Source organism: Notolepis coatsorum (genome assembly GCF_963971535.1).
Source record: "Notolepis coatsorum genome assembly, chromosome: 3".
In the NCBI taxonomy this organism is placed as follows: Eukaryota; Metazoa; Chordata; class Actinopteri; order Aulopiformes; family Paralepididae; genus Notolepis; species Notolepis coatsorum.
This window is the reverse complement of record NC_140167.1, coordinates 17,078,858-17,103,118: the sequence shown is the minus strand read 5'-3', so window position 1 is coordinate 17,103,118 and position 24,261 is coordinate 17,078,858. Positions and strand designations below refer to the sequence as shown.

At 47.7% G+C, this 24,261-nt stretch overlaps 1 protein-coding gene across 1 annotated transcript in view; it reads left to right on the top strand.

The window, feature by feature from the left end:
* Positions 1 to 24,261, top strand: part of slc4a11 (solute carrier family 4 member 11) — a gene marked incomplete at its 5' end in the record, with an annotated part of 91,071 nt that overhangs the window by 10,156 nt on the left and 56,654 nt on the right. Inside the window, 2 exons of the mRNA XM_084311099.1 lie at positions 10,160 to 10,372; positions 19,524 to 19,608. Coding sequence (XP_084167225.1) covers positions 10,160 to 10,372; positions 19,524 to 19,608 — 298 coding nt within the window. The remainder of the gene's footprint in view (positions 1 to 10,159; positions 10,373 to 19,523; positions 19,609 to 24,261) is intronic.

Genomic DNA, 24,261 nt, shown 5'->3' with positions numbered 1-24,261 from the left:
GGTACAGAAGCCGGTGCAGTAGCCTCTTGATCCACAGACGAATACAGCTTGGTTCTCTTGTAGACTGTAGCTCCACAGGGAAGAAAGCTAGGCGGCCTCAGGCTCTCTGAGCGCCGACTCGACTTGACTCCTCTCGGGGTAAATCCAACACGTGCAGGCGTCGGCGATTATCCGCTCCATAAATCACAGTACCAAAGCAAATATATTCCAGCCGCAAAGGGCTATGTAGTCGTCGGGTAGATTAATCCAGTGTACATGTCCATACGGCTCTCGCCTAGGTCTCCTCGGGTGAAAGCGCCATGCGGTCGGCCCAGCCTGGATAAGAACTCTAGCTAATACGAGAAAGCGTTGGAGATGCTGGTCACTATAGAATTCTAACCGCACGATACACTATACACAAATAGACTATTAAAGACTTAATAGAAATATGTCGCACTCGACGGTATAGCGCCAAACTCTGACAATTCAGTTACTAATTCGCACGCGGTCTCTATGCTCTATTCTGAGGCCAAACAGGCCATACTTCACCGCACGTTGTATCGTGGGTGAGGCTTCAACTTATCGGTAACATACTAAGGAAGGTAAGGGTACGGAGGTAAGGGGCTAAGGGGCTTCTACATTCACCTGCGCCGTATTTATACGCACGGTGCACAAACTAGTTCCACTCTCATTTCTGTCGCGTATCCCTGGGCAAGGTTGGGCATGTCCAGACACATCTTGACGGTGACTTTGAACCTGGCTCCGGAGGCCGGTCCCTGGCGCCGGTGGACCGCTGTCCAATAGGAGAATGAACTATTATGGTCTGGGCTAAAGGGATATTCCGTGTATATGTACAAGGAATATACAGGGGATATCAAACGATATACAAATACTATGCAATATATATCAATAAATAAATATATATATTCGGTTTAATCTGATCCTTTGTAACAGCCGCACCCTAATTAGTCCCACCTAATTAGCTAAGCAGAGACAGATTAACCGCACTGTCCACTACTCAATGTCTGCTGTGAGGGGTCTGTCAGTTCACAAAGTCATGGGGTCATGGTCGTCATCGATGGTATCGGGGAGCCTTGGCAGTTCTATTAGCCTCGCCACGGGTCGGGTGTAGGTCCGCCCTTGGACGAGCACTTCGGCTGCTCGGACCTTTCCGTCGGCACCGGTGATCACTTTGCTTACGCGGCCGGCCGGCCACATAGCTCGGGGTAGTGACTGGTCGATAATCATGACGACTGTTCCTTCTGTCAAATTGTCTCTCTCTTTCACCCATTTCTGGCGGGTCTGTAGAGACGGTAGGTAGTGGAGTAGGAAGCTGTTCCAAAACTTGTCAGCCAGTACTTGACTGTACCTCCACATTCTTCGGCCGTTCGCTTCTTCAGGCCTGTACATTGTCTGTGGTAGCGCGGGGTCCAGCCGCCCCATCAAGAGTGTGTTGGGGGTGACTGGGTCGACATCTGCTACATCACTTGAGACATAACCGAGGGGCTTTGAGTTCAATACTCCCTCGATCTCCGTGAGGACTGTCATTAAGACTTCTTCCGCCACGGTCTGGGCCCCAAGCACGGCGTACAGGACTGTCTTTATTGAACGTACTTCTCGTTCCCAAGTTCCACCGAAGTGAGGTGCGTTCGGGGGATTAAACTGGAAGTCAATCTGGTATGGAGCGAGGTGGGTCTTAAGTTCTGGGCCCATAGCTTGGAGGCTCTCTCTCAGCTCTCTTTCTCCGCCTTTGAAGTTTGTCCCGTGATCAGACAACAATATAGACGGTTTGCCTTTCCGCGATGTGAATCTTCGGAAGGCCATAAGGAATGAGTCTGTGCTCATGGTTGGAAGGAGTTCTATATGCATCGCTCGGGTGGTCATGCATTTGAATACAATACCCCACCGCTTCTCGGTGCCTCTTCCTTTCTTTATATACAGCGGGCCGAAACAGTCCATACCGGTGGAGTGAAAAGGCTTGTCGCCGAGTCGGAGGCGACAGGGAGGTAGGTCAGCCATCCGGGGTATACTGGGCTGCGCTCGCCACTTACGACAGTCTAGACAGGTTCGCTGGAAGCGCCGCACTGCTTCTCTCCCTTGCAGTATCCAATAACGACGTCTGATCTCCGCGAAGACTCTCTCTGCCCCGGCGTGATGCACATCCTCGTCGTATTTCTTTATGATCAGCTCTGTGACCTTGTGTCGGCTGTTTAAGACTATCGGGTACTTGACGTCATCCGGTAAGTCTGGGGCTCTCCGCAAACGACCACCCACTCTGATGAGACCATGGGCGTCGCTCTCGGGGGCTAGGTGGAGCAGTCTGCTGTCTGATGGGACGGGCTTTGCTCCCTGTAGACAGTCTAGCTCATCGGGGAACGAGTCTCTCTGGGCTCGTTGTAGTAGAAGAAGTTCCGCTTCTTCGTAGTCAGCTGCAGTAATGTCAGTAGTGAGCTGAACCTCTGGGTGGTGCCACAGGAATGTCTTTAGCTGCGCACTCTCTAGGGTGAGGCAATCGTCTATGTCGGGGTCTGTGGAGACGAGTGTGTTCAATCCACAGAACATAGATTTCTTGTTTTCTGCCTCCTCTTTACTCGCTTCCCGTGGGGTGGGTGTAGGCCACTCTTCTTCCGGGAGCTTGAGGAACTCTGGCCCGTCACTGTATAGGTTGTGACGGGTGAGGTCATCCAGGGACATTCCCCGGGTGATGACGTCAGCTGGGTTGTGTTTTGTGTCCACATACCTCCAGCTTGCTACTTCTGTTAAATCTTGAATCTCTGTGACTCTGACTCCCACGAAGACCTTGTATCTGCACGAATCAGACCGGATCCATGTGAGTACTGTCGTGGAGTCTGACCACAAAATTGTTCTTTGCACCGGAATGGTGAGTTCACGTTGGATTAACGTGGCGAGTTGCGCTCCTGCTAGGGCTGCGCAGAGCTCTAGACGCGGGATAGATTGTTGCTTTCGTGGGGCTATTCTTGAGCGGGCCAGGATGAAGGCAGTATGTATTTCTCCTCCCTCCTCTCGGGCACGCAAGTAGGCCACCGAGCCGTAGGCTACTTCGGAGGCGTCGCTGAAGACGTGCAGGTCCATCTGGCACGTCTCCGGCCTCACTGTGGGTGGGAAGTAGCTGCGGCGTATGTTAACACCTGGGAGTGAGCTGAGTTCCGTCTCCCACTCTCTCCATGTGGATGCAAGGTGTTCGGGTATGGGGTCGTCCCAGCCCTGGTCCTTGTCCCATAACGCTCTTACAATCATCTTTGCCCTGGTGGTGTAAGGTAGAATACATCCCAACGGGTCATATTGTCTGGCGAGTGTTCTGTATACACTCCGTCTGGTGGTCGGTAGTGCAGTCGACCTTCCCTGCTCCTTGGTCAGGGGTGTGTGTTTATAATGGAGCGAGTCTGTTTTGAAGCGCCAGACTAGTCCTAATGTCATTTCTTGGGCTTCTCCTGGGATGGTCGCCATCCAGGTCTCGCTGCTTGCTGCCTTGTCCTCGGGGGAGAGGCTGCGCAATACTTGCGGGTCGCTGCTGGCCCACTGCCTGAGATCAAAGCCGCCTTTGATCAGGGAGGCGCGGAGCTTGAGTAGAAGGGCCTCGGCTTCTTCTGGCGTCGAGACGCTTTGCAGACAGTTGTCCACGTAGAAACTATTTTCTACACTTTTTCGGACCTCTTCATCAGCTGCTGGGTCCTCTGCGACGTGTTTTTGCAGTGCAAACGTAGCACAGCATGGGCTGCATGTGGTTCCGAAAGGGAGGACTTCCCATTGATAGATGGCTGGTTGCTCATCCCCGATCCTCTCTCTCCATAGGAACCGCAGCAGGGGCTTGTCCTCCTCCACTAGTCTCACCTGCAGGAACATCCCTTTGATGTCGCCGCTGATGGCCACCTTGTCCTGGCGGAAACGTAGTAACACGCCTAGTAGGGAGGGGCCGAGTGTTGGGCCGGGCAAGAGCTCTTTATTCAGATTTTGTGATCCGATCTGGTAGCTGCAGTTGAACACAATACGATCCTTGCCGTTGTGGTGGACTTTGTGGTGCGGCACGTACCATGATTCGGTCGTCTGATCGGCCTCTTTAATGTCAATTTTCTTTATGTGTCCCGCTGTGATTAGCTTGTTAATCTCAGCGCGGTACACAGTCTCTTGAGCGGGGTCTCTGGCTAGGTGCCGCTCTGTGTTCAATAGATACCGCTCCGTCGCTTCTTTTGGGGCGTGGAAGGTAGGCATACCCTCTCGCCTCAAGAGTGGAGTTGCGTATCTCATCACTCCGTTGACTTTGACTCTCTTTGTCCCTTGCTCGAGGAGTGCTATGGCGTAAATGTCTTCCTTGGAACGAATGTCTTTCTTTTCGTTCTTAAAGGGCATTGTCTCTAGTGTCCATAGCCTCTCGACATGCTGTAGGAGGGTGGTGTCTTCTTCTGTCACTCTGGAGTGGAGGCAGCTAGTGGCTGCTGTTCGGTTAAGAGACTTAGCGAGGGGGCCTTGTAATGTCCATCCTAGGCGGGTCTCGACTGCTGCAGGACAGCCTCTGGGCCCTGTGTGGACCCGGTCTATCGGGACTATGAGGTCTGCATGGTCGGAGCCTATCAGCAGGGTCGGGGTGGCGCCGTCTATGAGCGGGATAGGTAGTTGACGCAGGTGCACATATTTATCCATCAGCTTGGCGATGGGGTAGGTATACTGCGACAGGCCTATTTCTTGGCTGGTGAAAGCATTAGTAATCCTATACCGTCTCTCTGGCTGCCCGCTTGCTGCGATAGTGAAGGAGACATTCTCGCCCTTTATCGTCTTTAGATCTCTTCTTATTGTCCGAATCGTCATCTGGTTTTCGCTCCCCCGCAGCCCCAGCTGGGCCGCAGCGGATGCGAGGAGAAGGGTCTTCTCTGACCCGTCGTCAAGGACGGCGTAAGTGTCCATGACCTTGTCTTGGTAACTCAGTGTTACGCGGACCACCTTTAAGAGCACTCGGGCGCCCCCGCTGCTGGCGGGGTCAATGTACATAACACTTGCCTTTGTGCTGCTTGAGGGTGCAGGCTTTCTTCTGTTACTGTCGTGTAGGACATCTAGGTGGGCTCCGTCACACCGACTACACCTCTTCTTTAAGCGGCACTCGGCTGCCATGTGACTGCGCGCACATCGGTAACAGCGTCGGTTGGACTTTATCCATTGACCCACTTCATCGGCGGTCATCTTCTTGAATGTGTCACATTGTGACAACCAGTGTTCTTTCTCGCAGTACGGGCACACCATCTTCCACTTCTCTTTCATCGAGGGGGTACTGTGGTTCTTGCTGCTCGGTACTGGTTCTGATTGGTGCATGACGGTCACCAATCTTCGGCCATCGTTTGCTCTCCTAGGTCCCTCTCTGGAGCTTGGGGTGCTCCGCATGAACGTATCCAACCGTAGGCTGTTGACTTCTCTCGCTAGGAAGTCGGCTAGGTCTAGGAGGGATGGCTCGGGACCGTTAGGATCACGGTGGTCTCTTTGCCGCCTGAAGCGCTCTTGTCGGGCGGGCGGAAGCTTCTCTAAAATCCTCTCGACATTAGAGTTTGCGTACAGTTTGTGCATACCCTTTTCTCTTTGCGCCCCCAGCATCCCTACCAGGGATTGTACCTTGATAGACAGGTCATCTAGTGAGCGATTGTCTGTGGCTGGGGGTAGGCGATCAATATGCCTTATCTCTTGTATTACGTAATCCCATATACGTCCATATCTTTGGTCGAGTGCTGCTAGAGCCGCTGTGTATGGGGTAGTAGAGGTGGCATAGGCCAGCGCTATATTGTGCGCTCGGGGCACCTTGAGGTGCTTCAGTAGGATAGCATACTTGTACGGTTCGTCAGTTACATCGGACATCATTGTCTCTAGGCACATTCGTAGCTCGGTGTACTGTGCTCTGTTCTCGTGGGTGAAGTCCGGAAACGTCGGTGTGCCAATGTATGATGCCATGGATGGCTGGCACATCGGTGAGCGTTGGAAGAGAGGCCTCCTAGGCGAGTCTCCTCTTACGCCTCTTGGTGGGCTGGTACCTGTTGGGTACCATGGCCCGCGTATCCAGGTGCTATTCCTCGGGGCTGGTCGTGCGTCAAGCTCACCCGTGAATTGAGTCGGGGGTCTGTAGCGCAGAGCCGCGGGGGTAGAGCCTGGGCTGTACTGGACCTCCTGGTCCTGTGGAGTTCTGTGCTGCTGTCGGGCTTGACTCTCCTCCTCTCCCTCTTCTTCTTGCTCTGGCAGGTCCTCTAGATCCTGTAGTCGTCTATTTAGCCTCTCCGCGGTGTAGACCGTTTCTTCCTTGTAGCTGGTCCTCGCGTGGACCGGTCGGGGAAGGAGTTCGGAGGGGGGTATAGGCTCTCTCTGGTGGTCGGGCTCAGGGTCGTTTGATCGGGTAGGGGAGGGTGCCCTTGACCCGTGTCTTGACGAGGCCCTGGAACCCCGTGCGGAGGGAGGGGGTGTCGCCCTGGCGATCAGCTGCTCCATTATCTGCGCTTGTAATCGGTCGCGCTCGGCTTCGCGCTTGGTGAGAGCGATGTCGCGCTCTGCTTCGCGCTTGGTGAGAGCGATGTCGCGCTCTGCTTCTCTTTGGGCACCGGCAGCGGCGCGCTGGGCTTCGGCGGCGGCGCGCTCTGCTTCGGCGGCGGCGCGCTCTGCTTCGGCCCGGTCTCTTACCATATTCTCTTCCGTCTGAAGGCGTCTAATCTCTAGACGTATGCGATCTTCGTCGCTCCGTTGCTGCGCTTGAATGCGTTCTCTTTCCATGGAAGAATGTTCGCGCTCGCTAAGCATCTGTGCTTGGAGTCGATCGCGCTCTGTAGAGGCTGCTAGGCTGGCGAGGAATGCCTGTGCCAGCATCTTGTCCGCCCCGCTGGGGGAAGACGCTGGTTGAGGTGATCCGCTCCTGGCAGTACTCGTTGGAGATCTGTTCTCCTGTGGCGAGTCCTGGAGATCCATCTCCTGGGTGCTCTCCTCTTCTTGTAACGGGTAGAGTTCCATCCCTGGAGAGCCGTCTTTATCCAGGTGCTCTCCGGGGACTACTTCTTCGGTCTTGGCGGGGGGTAAAGTCGTGTCGGGTCCCTCCTGGTCCCTACCGTGAGCTTGGTCAGTTACATTAGAACCCACTAGGGCCTCTATTGGCGGGGTAACCTGGGCGATAGGGTCGGACATAATTTTACTATCTACTTTTTCCGCGTTTACCGTCTGTAGAAGGCTAGGTAGTATACTGGCAACGTAATCCTCTAAGTACTGAGGTGTCTGCCGTCTACGCTGCGGGCGATCTACTTTAGGAGAACCGTTTTGTGGAGTGTTCATCATAGGCCATGTCAATATTAATACCACTATATTAATATTACACTAGTTACCCTCCGGCTCGAAGGACCAATTGTAACTGAGGGGTACAATTCCCTGACTGTATTGATAAGTATGGTATCATTAAACCACTACCGCTTTATGTACTTTAATTACTGGCCATACAGTACACGATATATGAATATGATGAACACTTCCCACAATGAAATCGGTTCCAGTCAAAGGTATTAATCAAGTATTTAATGGAGCAAAAGGTACATAGGATACTTTACATTATTCTTTGAATGCACTTGTAAGGCAAAGGAGTATGCGTAGGCAAATCAATAACGAATGTCCATTCTCTGGTTACGCAGGAGGTAATTATACAACCTGAATCTTAGGGAATTATATCTATGGTGCACTAGTAATATAGCGGGAGATACTGGAAGGGGTTCCCACTGGTTGTAAGCCAGCAGGGGGGGTAGAAGATCTGTCGGTAGTAGGACGTCTGGTCAACGATGACTAGGGAGACTTCAGGTACAGAAGCCGGTGCAGTAGCCTCTTGATCCACAGACGAATACAGCTTGGTTCTCTTGTAGACTGTAGCTCCACAGGGAAGAAAGCTAGGCGGCCTCAGGCTCTCTGAGCGCCGACTCGACTTGACTCCTCTCGGGGTAAATCCAACACGTGCAGGCGTCGGCGATTATCCGCTCCATAAATCACAGTACCAAAGCAAATATATTCCAGCCGCAAAGGGCTATGTAGTCGTCGGGTAGATTAATCCAGTGTACATGTCCATACGGCTCTCGCCTAGGTCTCCTCGGGTGAAAGCGCCATGCGGTCGGCCCAGCCTGGATAAGAACTCTAGCTAATACGAGAAAGCGTTGGAGATGCTGGTCACTATAGAATTCTAACCGCACGATACACTATACACAAATAGACTATTAAAGACTTAATAGAAATATGTCGCACTCGACGGTATAGCGCCAAACTCTGACAATTCAGTTACTAATTCGCACGCGGTCTCGATGCTCTATTCTGAGGCCAAACAGGCCATACTTCACCGCACGTTGTATCGTGGGTGAGGCTTCAACTTATCGGTAACATACTAAGGAAGGTAAGGGTACGGAGGTAAGGGGCTAAGGGGCTTCTACATTCACCTGCGCCGTATTTATACGCACGGTGCACAAACTAGTTCCACTCTCATTTCTGTCGCGTATCCCTGGGCAAGGTTGGGCATGTCCAGACACATCTTGACGGTGACTTTGAACCTGGCTCCGGAGGCCGGTCCCTGGCGCCGGTGGACCGCTGTCCAATAGGAGAATGAACTATTATGGTCTGGGCTAAAGGGATATTCCGTGTATATGTACAAGGAATATACAGGGGATATCAAACGATATACAAATACTATGCAATATATATCAATAAATAAATATATATTCGGTTTAATCTGATCCTTTGTAACAATTATGTCTCTATCATTTTTTTCGTGAAGCATTATAATTTATAGCGTATTGCAAGTCTGTAGATTTGTAGATTTTTATTGCGTTTTTTTTTTTTTTTTTTTTTTTTGCGGGCAGTCCGGTAGAGAGAGAGAGGGAGAGGAGGAAATGGGAGACAGAGCAGGGGAAGACATTCGGCAAAGAACGCCGGGTCCGGGAATCGAACCCGGGTCGGCCGTGCCGCAACGCAGCGCATTACATGGTTCGCCACTTGGGGCGCCCGCCCCTGTTATAATAGCTTTTAATGGCTTATAATAACACATTACATTTTAATCCATTTTAATTGTGTGCTGCGTCATATTTTAACATATTGGCATTTTATCTTAATATATTTAGTTATAATAATCTTCAAAACAGTAGCCCTTCCCCACTGTGTTTGGTAGTGTCTATATAGCCTAGAGATTTGGCGGGAAATCTGCTTACCTTTTTCATAAAAAAACATCTCCTAGCAACAGGAAGCAACAGGTTCATGGTTAATGGGAAAGACTGACACAATGTCAATGGATGTCTTTCTAAGGACTTGTCCCTTTTATAATGTAATTATACCAAGCTATCAATCTGTATTTGGCACTGATACCAGACACCACATCAGACCAAAACAAGAAGAACATGTACACAAGCGGTCGTCCTCCTCCTTGGTTTCTCTCTTAAAGGCACGTAGGTCTTTTTTTGTATATTTGGGGAAATTCTCTATATATCCCAACAGCCACCAATAAATCGGGGGCTATAGTGGCTCGGTAATATATATGTAATCCGGAGGTTCCCGGTTCGGTTCTCGCTCCTCCCGGGCAGCGCGTCGAAGTGTCCTTGAGCAAGACACTTAACCCCCTAATTGCTCCCGATGAGCAGGTCGGCACCTTGCATGGTCGCCTCCGCCGTCGGTGTGTGAATGTGTGTGTGTGAATGGGTCAAATGTGAGGAACAAATTGTAAAGCGCTTTGGAGAAAAGCTGCTATATAAATGCAGCCATTTGCCATTTAAATCAAATGCACTGAGAAAATCATCCGGTCTCTGTGACTCTTCAGGTCCTGGATCCAGATGATACAAGTTCTCAGGGTGGCCTGAATCACATTGATCCTGGGCCGCTGAGGGCTGCTCTCAGCTTGACGCTGCCCGTGACTTGGGAAGTCTGCGTGAAGCCTTATAAAGACTTTAACCCTTGCACTGTCGCGGTACAGAACAGTTAACCCTTTCACTGCCATAATGACAGCAGGTTAACCCTTTCACCACCACACGACGACAGCAGGTTAACCCTTTCACTGCCACACTACAGAAGGCTAACCCTTTACTATCACACTATAGTGTGATAGTAAAGGGTTAACCCTCTGTAGTGTGGCAGTGAAAGGGTTAAAATACACTGTCGCTCATTTCTCCCGAAATTGCCTGTCCCCCAACAGAAAAGCACCAAGACGGCCAAGGAGCTGGGCAGGACGTTCGCCACCATGTTCTCGGACATCTCCTTCAGGCAGAAGCTCCTGGAGACCAAGACGCAGGAGGAGTTCAAGGAGGCGCTGGTCTACCAGAGGCACCAGCTGACGGCTGCCAACCAGGAGGGAGGAGGAGGGGGAGGCGGACCCCCGCGGGAGGGGGAGGGACACAAGCCCCTCAAGGTGAGGAGAGAGAGAGAGAGAGAGAGAGAGAGAGAGAGGGAGAGGGAGAGGGAGATGCGGGGGGGAGAGAGAGAGAGAGGGAGAGAGGAGGGGGAGAGAGAGGGAGAGAGAGAGGAGGGGGAGACCGACCCCCGCGGCCACAAGCCCATCAAGGTGAGGAGAGAGAGAGAGAGAGAGAGAGAGAGAGAGAGAGAGAGAGAGAGAGAGAGAGAGAGAGAGAGAGAGAGAGAGAGGGAGAGGGAGAGGCGGGGGGTAGAGAGAGAGAGAGAGAGGGAGAGAGAGAGGAGGGGGAGACCGACCCCTGCGGCCACAAGCCCATCAAGGTGAGGAGAGAGAGAGAGAGGGTTAGTGTGTGTATTTTTATTTTTATTTTTTTAAATCTTTATTTCGAACATGTAAATAAATAAATACAAACAATATAAAATCAAAACAAATCATTGATTTCAAGAAATTAAATTAAAAAAAGAAAAATAATAAATAAACAACAGCAAAACATAACTCAATTTTACATGTTCGAAAAGGAGTAGGAAGAAGTATACACTTATTTAATCCTACCCCTTTTCCACTACTCAAATGAGTGTACTTACAAAACAAATATATATATATATATGCAAAACAAAAAACTAAAACTATATATGTAAAACATGATAGAAATAAAATTAAAATGTAAACACCCGTGAATGTCAAGTCCCTTCCTCATCCCTGTACCTCGTGAACATAATTTCCTTATAATTCAGTTTGAATTGTCTCATATTTGGACATTGCTTTAGCACCACATGTATTTATCAGTATAGTGTGTGTGTGTGTGTGAAAGAGAGAGAGAGAGAGAGAGAGAGAGAGAGAGAGAGAGAGAGAGAGAGAGAGAGAGAGAGAGAGAGAGAGAGAGAGCGAGAGAGAGGTAGAGAGAGAGAGAGAGAGAGAGAGAGAGAGAGAGAGAGAGAGAGAGAGAGAGAGAGAGAGAGAGAGAGAGTGTGTGTGTGTGCGTGCGTGCGTGTGTGCGTGCGTGCGTGCGTGTGTGTGTGTGTGTGTGTGCGTGTGTGTGTGATGATGCAAAGTGTGTTTGGGGACCAGGTAGAGAGGGGTGTGTATCTGTGTGTGATGGGTAGGTTACATTGTAGTGGGTAAGTGCCGTGGAGATGGGTGTGTGTGTCTGATTGATGTTTGCATATATATGTGTGTGTGTGTGTGTGCTCATCCATTGCTATTCGAATCTCTGCACATTCACATACTTCACTTAATGCCGGCGCTAGATGTGCTAGCAGTGAGCACGTGTTGCGAGCACGATGCACGTGCGGAGCCCATGTGTGCGACTGGTCTGGTATGCGTCGCATGTCTCTATCCTGGAGCAGAGAGCGTGTGTTTGTATGGCAGCGCTATGAGTCATCCATGAGCCCTGAGATGAGGCTCAAGTGATTCGGTGGGGCTCTCTAATTCACCTCTGTCCAAGGCTCCGGGGTAATCGCTCCTGAATCCCAGAGGCCTCTGCAGCTGATGCCTCATTCCAAACATCACTGTCCTTATGCCATACCCTCCATCCTTATGCCATACCCTCCATCCTTATGCCATACCCTCCGTCTTTATACCATACCCTCCGTCCTTATACCATACCCTCCATCCTTATACCATACCCTCCATCCTTATGCCATACCCTCCATCCTTATGCCATACCCTCCGTCTTTATACCATACCCTCCGTCTTTATACCATACCCTCCGTCCTTATACCATACCCTCCATCCTTATACCATACCCTCCATCCTTATACCATACCCTCCATCCGTATACCATACCCTCCATCCTTATGCCATACCATCCATCCTTATACCATACCCTCCATCCTTATGCCATACCATCCATCCTTATACCATACCCTCCGTCCTTATGCCATACCCTCCATCATTATACCATACCCTCCATCCTTATACCATACCCTCCATCCTTATGCCATACCCTCCATCCTTATACCATACCCTCCATCCTTATGCCATACCCTCCATCTTTATACCATACCCTCCATCTTTATACCATACCCTCCATCCTTATGCCATACCCTCCATCCTTATGCCATACTCTCCATCCTTATGCCATACCCTCCATCCTTATGCCATACCCTCCATCCTTATACCATACCCTCCATCCTTATACCATACCCTCCATCCTTATGCCATAACCCTCCATCCTTATGCCATACCCTCCATCTTTATGCCATACCCTCCATCCTTATACCATACCCCTCCGTCCTTATGCCATACCCTCCATCCTTATGCCATACCCTCCATCCTTATACCATACCCTCCATCCTTATGCCATATCCTCCACCATACCCTCCATCCTTGCCATTTAAAAAAGAAAGTGCCATAAAAAAAATTAAAAATAAACTATATATTTTTTTACCGTTACGCATATAGACTGCACATTGCAGTTTGCACGGCCTCCTCAGCGTGCCTCTCCGCGGACCTATATATTTTATGCATAGCGTGGGTGGTGATGATGATGATGATGATAGAAACCGCTGTGGCGCATACAGTTAAATGCTGGTATTACGCTCATTGAGGGACACGAAGAAGTCAAGTCCGATGGGATTTGGGAATCTCAAATACAAATCGGGATTGGAATAAAAAATGCATTTATATTAAACAATACAGAATATACAGCACTTCTTGGGGTCTGTAGGGTAAGCACTTATTCCCTCCCCCCTGAACATTTATGGAGATGTATGGGCCTTTTAAGTCGGTGATAAAAGTCTTTCAAGGATAAGTGAGCTCCTGCACTGATTATTATAGTTCAATATTCAATATTTGATCACCAAAACCCCCCAAAAAGCATCACCAAAACCGCCCAAAAACCATAAAAAGCCCCCCCCCCCCCTGACGGGATGCTGAATGTGATTGGACCAGTCACCAGAGTAGACAGACACAGACAAAGTGCAGCCGGTCAGGCAGAGCACTGCTTGCAGAGGAGATAGCGGAGAATTTCGAGGATGCCTGCCATACGCGCACTGGTGACAGGATATATTTTCCTTCCACTTGGTATCACTCCGGAATCATGTTTCAACCAAGTCACTAACGTAACGTTGCTGTCATGAGCCTGCGCTATGGTAGCCTACAAGTGATGAAATAAATAAAACGTCCAAGTCGCGCAACGACGCGGCAAAAAGTTGCGCGCGGGCCGCACTAACACTAAACTTTGATGTCAAGTAGGGGGCCGCAAAATATCATCCAGCGGGCCGCAATTGGCCCCGCGGGCCGCGAGTTTGAGACCCCTGCTCTATACCAAACCCTCCATCCTCTCTGTCTCTATACCAAACCCTCCATCCTTATACCATACCCTGGCCTACATCCTCTCTGTCTCTATACCAAACCCTCCATCCTCTCTGTCTCTATACCAAACCCTCCATCCTCTCTGTCTCTATACCAAACCCTCCATCCACTCTGTCTCTATACCAAACCCTCCATCCTCTCTGTCTCTATACCAAACCCTCCATCCTCTCTGTCTCTATACCAAACCCTCCATCCTCTCTGTCTCTATACCAAACCCTCCATCCTCTCTGTCTCTATACCAAACCCTACATCCTCTCTGTCTCTATACCAAACCCTCCATCCTCTCTGTCTCTATACCAAACCCTCCATCCTCTCTGTCTCTATACCAAACCCTCCATCCTCTCTGTCTCTATACCAAACCCTCCATCCACTCTGTCTCTATACCAAACCCTCCATCCTCTCTGTCTCTATACCAAACCCTCCATCCTCTCTGTCTCTATACCAAACCCTCCACCCTCTCTGTCTCTATACCAAACCCCCCATCCTCTCTGTCTCTATACCAAACCCTCCATCCTCTCTGTCTCTATACCAAACCCTCCATCCTCTCTGTCTCTATACCAAACCCTCCATCCCCTCTGTCTCTATACCAAACCCTCCATCCACTCTGTCTCTATACCAAACCCTCCATCCTCTCTGTCTCTATACCAAACCCTCCATCCTCTCTGTCTCTATACCAAACCCTCCATCCTCTCTGTCTCTATACCAAACCCTCCATCCTCTCTGTCTCTATACCAAACCCTCCATCCTCTCTGTCTCTATACCAAACCCTCCATCCTCTCTGTCTCTATACCAAACCCTCCATCCTCTCTGTCTCTATACCAAACCCTCCATCCACTCTGTCTCTATACCAAACCCTCCATCCTCTCTGTCTCTATACCAAACCCTCCATCCTCTCTGTCTCTATACCAAACCCTCCATCCTCTCTGTCTCTATACCAAACCCTCCATCCACTCTGTCTCTATAACATACGCCCACACCTCCTTGCCTCCCCACTCAGCCTCCTTCCCTCTTCCCTCTCTCCCCTCCGCACGGACCCCCCACTACCACCTCACCTCCCACGCCTCCTCGCCTCCCCACTCAGCCTCCTTCCCTCTTCCCTCTCTCCCCTCCTCACGGACCCCCCACTACCACCTCACCTCCTCCCACGCCTCCTCGCCTCCCCACTCAGCCTCCCCCACTACCACCTCACCTCCTCCCACGCCTCCTCGCCTCCCCACTCAGCCTCCCCCCACTACCTCCTCACCTCCTCCCACGCCTCCTCGCCTCCCCATTCAGCCTCCTTTCCTCTTCCATCTCTCCCCTCGCTAATCAATCAGCATCAACTCCTGCCAGCCCTCCTCTGTGGATAAATGACCTTACATCCTTCCTGGTTCTGTCACAGCCCAGCCCCCCCCACCCCCCTCCCGCTGCCCAACAACAGCTTTAGAGGCTCTCTGCTCAACAACCGGGTGACAGAAACGGCCTTCCAGACATTTCCTCCTCGTTTTTATAGTTCGCTAGCTAGGTGTTCTATCCCTGGGCCAGACAGACCAGTCCCACCATTGAGAGAGAGAGAGGGAGAGAGAGAGGGAGAGAGAGAGAGAGAGAGAGAGAGAGAGAGAGAGAGAGAGAGAGAGAGAGAGAGAGAGAGAGAGAGAGAGAGAGAGAGAACAAGAGATGGAGAAATAGGGAGAGAGGTTGAGAGAAAGAGGGAGGGGACGAGAGAGGGAGAGAGTGAGAGAGGGGGAGAGAGAGAGAGAGAGAGAGAGAGAGGGAGGGAGAGTGGGAGAGAGAAAGTGAGAGAGGTTGATAGAAAGAGAGAGGGATAGAGGTTGAGAGAAAGAGGGAGGGGATGAGATAGGGAGAGAAAGAGGGAGGGGATGAGATAGGGAGAGAAAGAGGGAGGGGATGAGATAGGGAGAGAAAGAGGGAGGGGATGAGATAGGGAGAGAAAGAGGGAGGGGATGAGATAGGGAGAGAAAGAGGGAGGGGATGAGATAGGAAGAGAAAGAGGGAGGGGATGAGATAGGGAGAGAAAGAGGGAGGGGATGAGATAGGGAGAGAAAGAGGGAGGGGATGAGAGAGTGAGAGAAAGAGAGAGAGGGGGAGAGAGTGAGAGGTTGAGAGAAAGAGGAAGAGGACAAGAGATGGAGATAAATAGGGAGAGAGAGAGGGGGAAATAGGGAGAGAGGTTGAGAGAAAGGGAGGGGACGAGAGAGGGACATAGTGAGAGAGAGTGAGAGAGAGAGAGAGGGAGAGGGGGAGAGAGAAAGTGAGAGAGGTTGATAGAAAGAGAGGGATAGAGGTTGAGAGAAAGAGGGAGGGGATGAGATAGGGAGAGAAAGAGGGAGGGGATGAGATAGAGAGAGAAAGAGAGAGAGGGGGAGAGTGAGAGAGGTTGAGAGAAAGAGGAAGGGGACAAGAGATGGAGAGAAATAGGGAGAGAGAGAGGGGGAAATAGGGAGAGAGGTTGAGAGAAAGAGGGAGGGGACGAGAGAGGGAGATAGTGAGAGAGAGGGGGAGAGAGAGTGAGCGAGGTTGAGAGAAAGAGGGAGGGTACGAGAAAGGGAGAGAGAGACAAAGAGAGAGAGGGGGGGGAGAGTGACATAGGTATCTCTCTCTCCAACCTAGTTACTGGTTCGACCACCCAACAACAACCACAACATCTCTCCTTCATGCACTTTTATGAATCAGAACACAGCCGGGACAAATTGTTGTTTTGTTTTGTTTTGTTTTTGTTCCCCTCCCCTCGCCTCCCACTATCACCCAATCTGAACCAATAGCTAACAGGTGGATGGTAATTCCTCTCTGAGTCTTTGTTTATCGAACCTAGGCCAAAGGCTGGCTAGGGGCCAATGGCGGTTGGCCACACACACACACACACACACACACATGCCTTCTCTTGTAATAATAAATGATTTCATTATGGGCTTTAATGGATGAGCAATCTTTTGTCTAAACGAGCCCGCGTGGCTTCATAATAAAAGAGAGGGGGGGGGGGAAAGAAAAGTAGGCGCTTTTGTTTTTGCGTTCCAATGTGTTTACATCTAGGTATATCACAGTGTTCTACCAATAACACAACACATATAAACGCTGGGAATGGGTTTCCCCAAAGGCTTTCCCCCATGTTTCCAGACGCCTAGAACTTTCCTCGACTACTAGAGACGCTCTTACTCTACGGAAGCCGTCTTCACACTGCAGAGCCGGGGTTAAACATTCTGACGTTGTTCCGTACGGTGATTTACTGTAACACAATGAGGCGTTGTCCAAACACTGAGAACATGTTTAAATGATGTGCATTGTGCCTTTTCTGTAGTTCAGCTGTGACAAGCACCCTCCCTCTTGAAGTGAGCCATTCAGAATCGCCGTACTTAATAACGTGCGTGTGAAGATATTTTAATAAAAAATGTGTGTAAAGTAGTGCTGTCAGGCGATAAAATGTTTTATCTAATTAATTACAGGATTTGTAATTAATTTATCTAATTAATTGCATTTTAATCGCATAACCATTTTAGGCCTGATATTCTATATTCTATAATCATATTTCAAATGGCATGTGTCCGGATGGCAGAATTCAGTACTGTATCTACAAAACCTTCTGTTTAATCATCTTCCATTTATTCATTTGCTTAGATTTTTCAGGTCTGGTAAATTTGAGCATGGTGTTATTCACAGTCAAAGATAATAAAAAAAATTAATTGATATTCTCATTTGGTTCATTACAATTTACTCAAGCCTAGTAACAGACACAGTATTTCTGACACTGGGAATACATTCCCTGAGATCCATAGATGTCCCTAGAATCAGATACCAAGAACATGCAAATGGACCATTTAAAAAAAAGTCTGTATCTACGTTCTTATGGAATGAATGAGATTTAAAAAATATTTAAATGTTGAATTTGAATGATGTTTTTGAGTTTGCAGTACATCCACAGCTAAAGAGATTGGTTTTATCGGGTATCACAGTAGCTAAAAAGCTGATCGCATCACGCTGGTTTCAACCGGAAAAAATTTGCCGGAAAGTTTGGTTTCTGACATATCTCGATGTGATTTATCAAGAAATATCTACAGCAAGAATCCTGGGTCTCAATGTATCCAAAATGACAATGTGGTTAGAAGTGGTGGAGAGAATAAAAGCTAGCTTATAATGGTAGTGTCTGGTTAAGAGCGGGGAATAATGGAGGTACTATCCAAAGAGGGGTCCGGGAGGGGGGGGTTCGAGCTGGAGCATATGTGTGTAGGTTTTTAGATAACAGGTATTAGGGGTATATCCTGTATAAGACATTGGTATAAATGGTAATTTCGTTGGATATACACTATATTAATGCTTGTGTATCTTATCGTGTGTTGTCATGTTTGTTTATATGTGTGTTTAAAAAATAATAAAAAAATAAAATACAAAAAAAATATTTAAATGTAAAAGAAAATATGACTTTTCTTTTTTTTTTATTAATTTTGAGTTAATTTTCATAACGCGATAATTTGCTGTGTAATTAATTAATCTAATTAACGCGATAAACTGACAGCCCTAGTGTAAAGTATAAGTATAAGTGTGTAAATGTACACGTAAATCTTCTCCTTTCTACCTAAAGACAAATAATTTTTTAATGGCAAGATTGCTGTACTATTGCTGGATCTTGATTCATATTTGATCTGCAGAACGGCAGACCAGCCACACTCTCAGACCCCAACTGTTTAGGGGGACCCTGATGTAAACAAGACGAAAGTCTTTCTCTGGTCTGCATCCCCTTAACAATTGTATGTATTGAGCTGTACTGTACTGTACCCATTCTGCAATCTGTTAATAAACTTTTCAATCAATCAATCAATCAATTAAAATTTTTTAAATTATTTTTTTTTTTAATCCCAATTTCTCACATTACATTCACCCTGAATGTTGGCGTTATCCAGGTGAAAAGTTAACTTCATTCAAGTGAGGCATTGCAATCCTTGACATAAATCATTTGATGTATAATTAAATCAAAGGAAATGCGTTTGGGTCTGAGAGTGTGGCTGGTCTGCCGTTCTGCAGCTGGATACTATTGGTTTGTTTTGGCAAAATTCTTCTGCTCTGTGTGACAATAAATAAATGAATGATGATATGCAATTTAAAACCAAAACGAAGGCCTCAGTATGAGTTTAAGACGTGAACATGGTCATGTTTGTTGAATAAAAAAAAAGTTAAAAAAATAAAAATAACACATTTAAAAAAAAAAATTGCTCGGATCGGGAAATATCGGTATCGGTAGATACTCAAAATCACATGATCGGGATCGGATCGGGAGCAAAAAAACGTGATCGGGACATCCCTACAGTATAGTAATCTTATTTTAGTCATCTTATTTTATTCTATGCTAAATTTATTGTATTGCACTGCACACTTTTTAGAACTGTATATAGTCATCTTTATTTTAGTCATCTTATTTTATTCTATGCAAAAATTATTGTATTTTTATTATTGGAAGCTGCTATAGCCGAGGGACCACAATAAATATATTTTCACTCTTCTTGCTGTAAAGTACTGAAATAAGTGACAATAAGGCAATCTGAATCTGAATCTAAATGATTGTTGTGATTTTATATGCTGTGTGATTTTATATGCTTTTTTTTCTACCTCATTTCTGTATGTACACTCGAAGTGACTGTAAATGAGGGAAACCTCAGTTGCCTTTCAAGTTTAAATAAAGTTTAGCAATTAAATGAAATGTGCAATATAGAAATAAGATTTTTTTTTTTTAATTTATTTATATGGACACCCTTGTGGAATACTATATTCGAACAAAACCCCAAACGTAAAATTGGCCATTTTGCTTATGAGGATTTTAATGAAAGAGCGTCTTCTCTGTTCCCAGTGTAGGGACTTCCTCAGGCCCGGGCGAGGGATTTACAAGGACCTGTGTCGCAGACTTCCCCTCTATGCATCCGACTTCACCGACGGTAGGTTCACCCCCTGTTAGGTATCCCACCGGGGCAGGGCTGTGTGTGGCATATTATTAGGCAAACATTAGGCGTTGGACTTGCTTTGTAGCACCCATTCATCGGCTTGCATTGCATGCACGTGTTTCCCAAATCATGGAATAAAGTCTTTATTTGTCATGCAGCAACACACACACATGTAAGATGGGCGACACACAGGAACACACACATGCATTGGGTTGCAGATGAAATGTCTCTCTGCGCTTGACCCATCCCGTCGCCCCTTCCCCCCACCAAGGGCAGCCGGGAGCAGACATGGGTTGCGGCGTGGGGCCGCGCCCGGGGACCAATCTCCTGTCCGCCTTCGTCAGGGACGGGACAGCGTTAGCGATCTGTTCTGCATGTTTTTCCATTGGGTTTATGTTATCGGGAGGGGAAACCCTTGCGAGCACGGGGGGGAGAACATGCAAACTCCACACAGAAAGGCCCGGGAGATACCCCACCTAGGTACCTGCGGCAACCTGGTCCCCAAGCGGGAATTGAACCCAGGACCTTCTTGCTGTAAGGCGACAGTGTTAACCACAGTTCACTAACTGTGTTTTCAGTTCACCTCATAGAAATTAGACATTTTATTTGAAGGATAAACCCCTTGAGATATGCTATCTCGTTTTCGAGGGGCTCCTTAACATAAGATACAAACCATACAGTACATAACAAAACAAAATAAAAACACAGGACAATAAAATACACTTATACACTGACAGATGCTCTCCCAAGCTCACCCCCACAGTCCACACTGATTCCTCCCAAGAGGATCGTCGATATATATATGTTCCCATATAAATACATACAAAATTATAGTTTGATCTGTAAACATGTAAACCCTAACACAGTAAATCAGTAACAGGTGCAAGTAGTCTGTAGATGAGTAAACAAAGATATCTTAAATAACCGGTATATTAAATAATGCCTTTATATTTAAAGGGGAACTCCAACATTTTGGGAAATTAGCTTATTTAACATCGTCCCTGGAGTTAGACAAGAAGATACATACCTTTTTTGTCTCTGTGTGTGCATTTTAGCTTTGGGAATAGACGCTCCGTTAGCATAGCTTAGCTTCATCACTGGAAGTGAGGCAGGACAGTAGCCTTACAGTGCCTTACAGTGTATTGCAAGGTCTGACATTGACCAAATTTGATATGCATGACATTGGTGGGCTCTAGGTCAACTCCTGAAAAGGGGGTCAATGTCAGACCTTGCAATCAAAAGTTAGGGGGCGCACTGAAATTATGGCAAGGGTTATTAGCCCCCTAACTTTTGATTGCAAAGTCTGACATTGACCCCCTTTTCAGGAGTTGACCTAGAGCCCACCAAGGTCATGCATATCAAGTTTGGTCAATGTCAGACCTTGCAATACACTGTAAGGCACTGTAAGGCTACTGTCCTGCCTCACTTCCAGTGATGAAGCTAAGCTATGCTAACGGAGCGAATGAATGAATGAATGAATGAAAACTTTATTTAACAGATTGCAGAATGGGTACAATACAGTACGGCTCAATACATACAATTGTTAAGGGGATGCAGACCTGAGAAAGACGTTTGTCTTGTTTCCATCAGGGTCCCCCATTTTCAATTCATATAGACATATATGACATACATGACATACAGATAGTCAGTACTGCTACATCTATACATTTATGACATACCAGATTTGCAAATACAGTACTGTTTGTGATACAGAAGGAGTCAAGAAAAGGGAGTATATACATTTGACGTAGAAACTGTACATTGGAGGAGGTTGGGTGGGGGGGGTTGGGTACATTGGGATATTGACAACCATACTGGGTAATTTACATTGGAGGTGGTTGGGGGGGGGGGGGGGGGGGGGCGGGGGGCACACTGTATAAACAAGTAACACTGTACATTGAGGGGGGGGGGAGGAGACACTGTACAAACAAACACAATTGTACATTGAACTATTGACAAAACCATACTAGGTAAATGACTGTACATTGGAGGGGGTTGGGTTAGGATATTTACAGGGGCCAGTGTTGAATTGCAGTCTCCCGTAGGTGTCCTTTGAGAGAGGTTTTGAAAGTGGGTAGTGATCCACATTCCTTTACAGCTTTGGGTAGGGCGTTCCACATTGATGTGGCATAATTGCGAAACGTGTTTAGTCCCTTATTTGAGCCGAATCTGGGTTTAACATGATTTGTGGAGCTCCCTCTGGTGTTGTGATCGTGGTATTCACTGACCTTTGGGAAGTATTTTGACATGTACATGGGTACCTTGGTCGTGTAGTGTATCTTGTAGACCAGGCCCATTGCAAGTTGTTGTACTCTGTCGTCTACTCTAAGCCATCCTAGGTTGTCAAAGTGGGCAGGGGTGAGGTGGGTTCTAGGAGTAAGGTCAAGCAGTAGTCTGACCAGTTTGTTTTGAGATGTTTGTAATTTTGTTTTTAGCGCCTTTGAGGTGCTTTGGTACCATGAGGTGCAAGCATAGTCGTAGTACCCCTGAATGAGTGCTCCTGCCAGAGTCTTCAGGGTGTTCTTGTTTACCAGAGAGGAGATCCGGTACAAGAATCGAGTTCGTTGGTTGACTTTTTTTATTACATTGGATGCCATTTTGTCACAGGAGAGATTAGCCTCTAGGATGGAACCCAGGTAGGTAATTTCATCTTTCCTTGTGACAATATTGTCACCCACTGTAACTGAGAAGCCGTCGGTCTTGCTGAGTTTGTTATTTGAACCGAAGAGAATGGACTCTGTTTTGCCCATGTGTAATGATAGTTTGTTATCAGCGAGCCATATGCAGATTCTGCCTAGTTCCGAGCTGAGGGTTTTTTCAACCTGTAACTTGTTCTTGTCAGAGACCAGCAGGGCTGAGTCGTCCGCAAACAGGAACAAGTTGCAGTCACAAGCTGACGACATGTCATTTGCATAAATTAGGAACAGTAGCGGTCCTAGTATGCTTCCTTGTGGAACACCACAGCTCACTGTGAGGGGGGGGGATAGGGTACCGTTTACCTCCACCATCTGTTCCCTCCCCTCAAGGTAGGATTGCATCCAGCTCACTGATAGACTATCAAAACCAATTGCTTTTAGCTTGTCAATCAGAATGGAGTGATTGACCGTGTCAAAGGCCTTTTGTAGGTCCAGCATGACCATGCCGCAGTATTTGCCTGCGTCCACCTCTTGTTTGATGTGGTCATTCAAATAGAGAAGGCATGTGTCAGTGGAGTGGGATGTTCTGAAGCCAGATTGGAATTCGTAGATTAGATTTTTTTCCGCTAGGTACTTTTCGACCTGTTCGTAGACTATTTTTTCCATGACTTTCGAGATGGAGGTGAGAATAGAAACAGGGCGGTAGTTGCCTGGGTCTAATTTGCTGCCCTTTTTGTGCAGAGGGGTCACCCTCGCAATTTTGAAGTCCTTGGGGACGTGTCCCTGTTTTATGGAGAGGTTTATTATGTGTGTGATGATTGGTGTGATGGCGGCTGCTGAGTCTCTGAGGAATTTGGAGGGGATGTTGTCATGGCCAGTGGCCTTGTTAGGTTGGAGGGCGCTCAGTTTATTGAGTACCTCATCTGTTGTTACCATTTCCAGCTTGAAGTCGTCCTTGCGGACCCCTAGGTTTTTGTAGTAAGCTACTATGTGTTCTACCCCATAAAGCCCTGAGTGGGAGGGTAGTTTGTTTACCAGTGTTGTGGCTATGTTTGTGAAGAAAATGTTTAAGTAATTGGCTACATCCAGCTTGTCTGTGATGAGCGTGTTGTCCGTTTTTATGTTTATGTTTGAGAATCTGGTTTTAAGTTTTTTACTGCATCCTAGTTGATTATTGAGTAATTTCCAAAGTTCACGTGGTTTGTTTTTGTTTTCCTCAGTTTTGTCATTGATGAAATTCTTTTTTGCAGTTTTGATCATGGAGTTTACGTCGTTTCTTAGTCTGTTTCTTTCTAGTTTGAGTTCAGTCACGTGGGCTTGGAGTTCACTGCTCGTGCTTTTAGTAAGCTTTGACTGACTTTTACGAAACTCAGAGCATTTTTTGTCTCTGGTTTTCATAGCGGCCAGTATTTCGGAGTGCATCCACGGCTCAGCGCGATTTTTTACCCTGGTGGTTCTTAGGGGGGCCATGTCGTTTAGTATTGCTGAGAATTTGGTTTTGAAACCAAGCCATGTTTCGTCAACCAGTGTACCATTGAGTTCATCTGACCAGTCCAGACTCTCCAGTTCAAGGTTGAAGGCCTCGCTAGAGTAGGTTTTGAGGTCTCTAGATGTGACTGTTTTGTGGCAGCCAGCCTTTTGTTTTAGTTTTTTTCGGGTACAGAATATCATATAATGATCACTTAACCCACATGCTATAACCCCTTTATTTGAGATCTTGGACTTGTCGGAGGTCAGAATGAGGTCAATGGTAGTCTGAGTTGATTCACATACACGTGTGGGTTGGGTGATTAGCTGGCTGAGGCCATGCAGATCACAAAACCTACTGAAGGCCTTGAAGACGGGTGCATCTTTTCGTTGCATATCCGTGTTCCAGTCTCCAATAAGAATTTTGTCTACATCCTCAACTCCAGCTAAACACCCATCCAGTGTATCATAAAAGCCACTATGATCTGGCGGCCTGTAGACTGTGCCAACCAGTAGGGATTTCGCCCTTTCGAATAGGATTTCC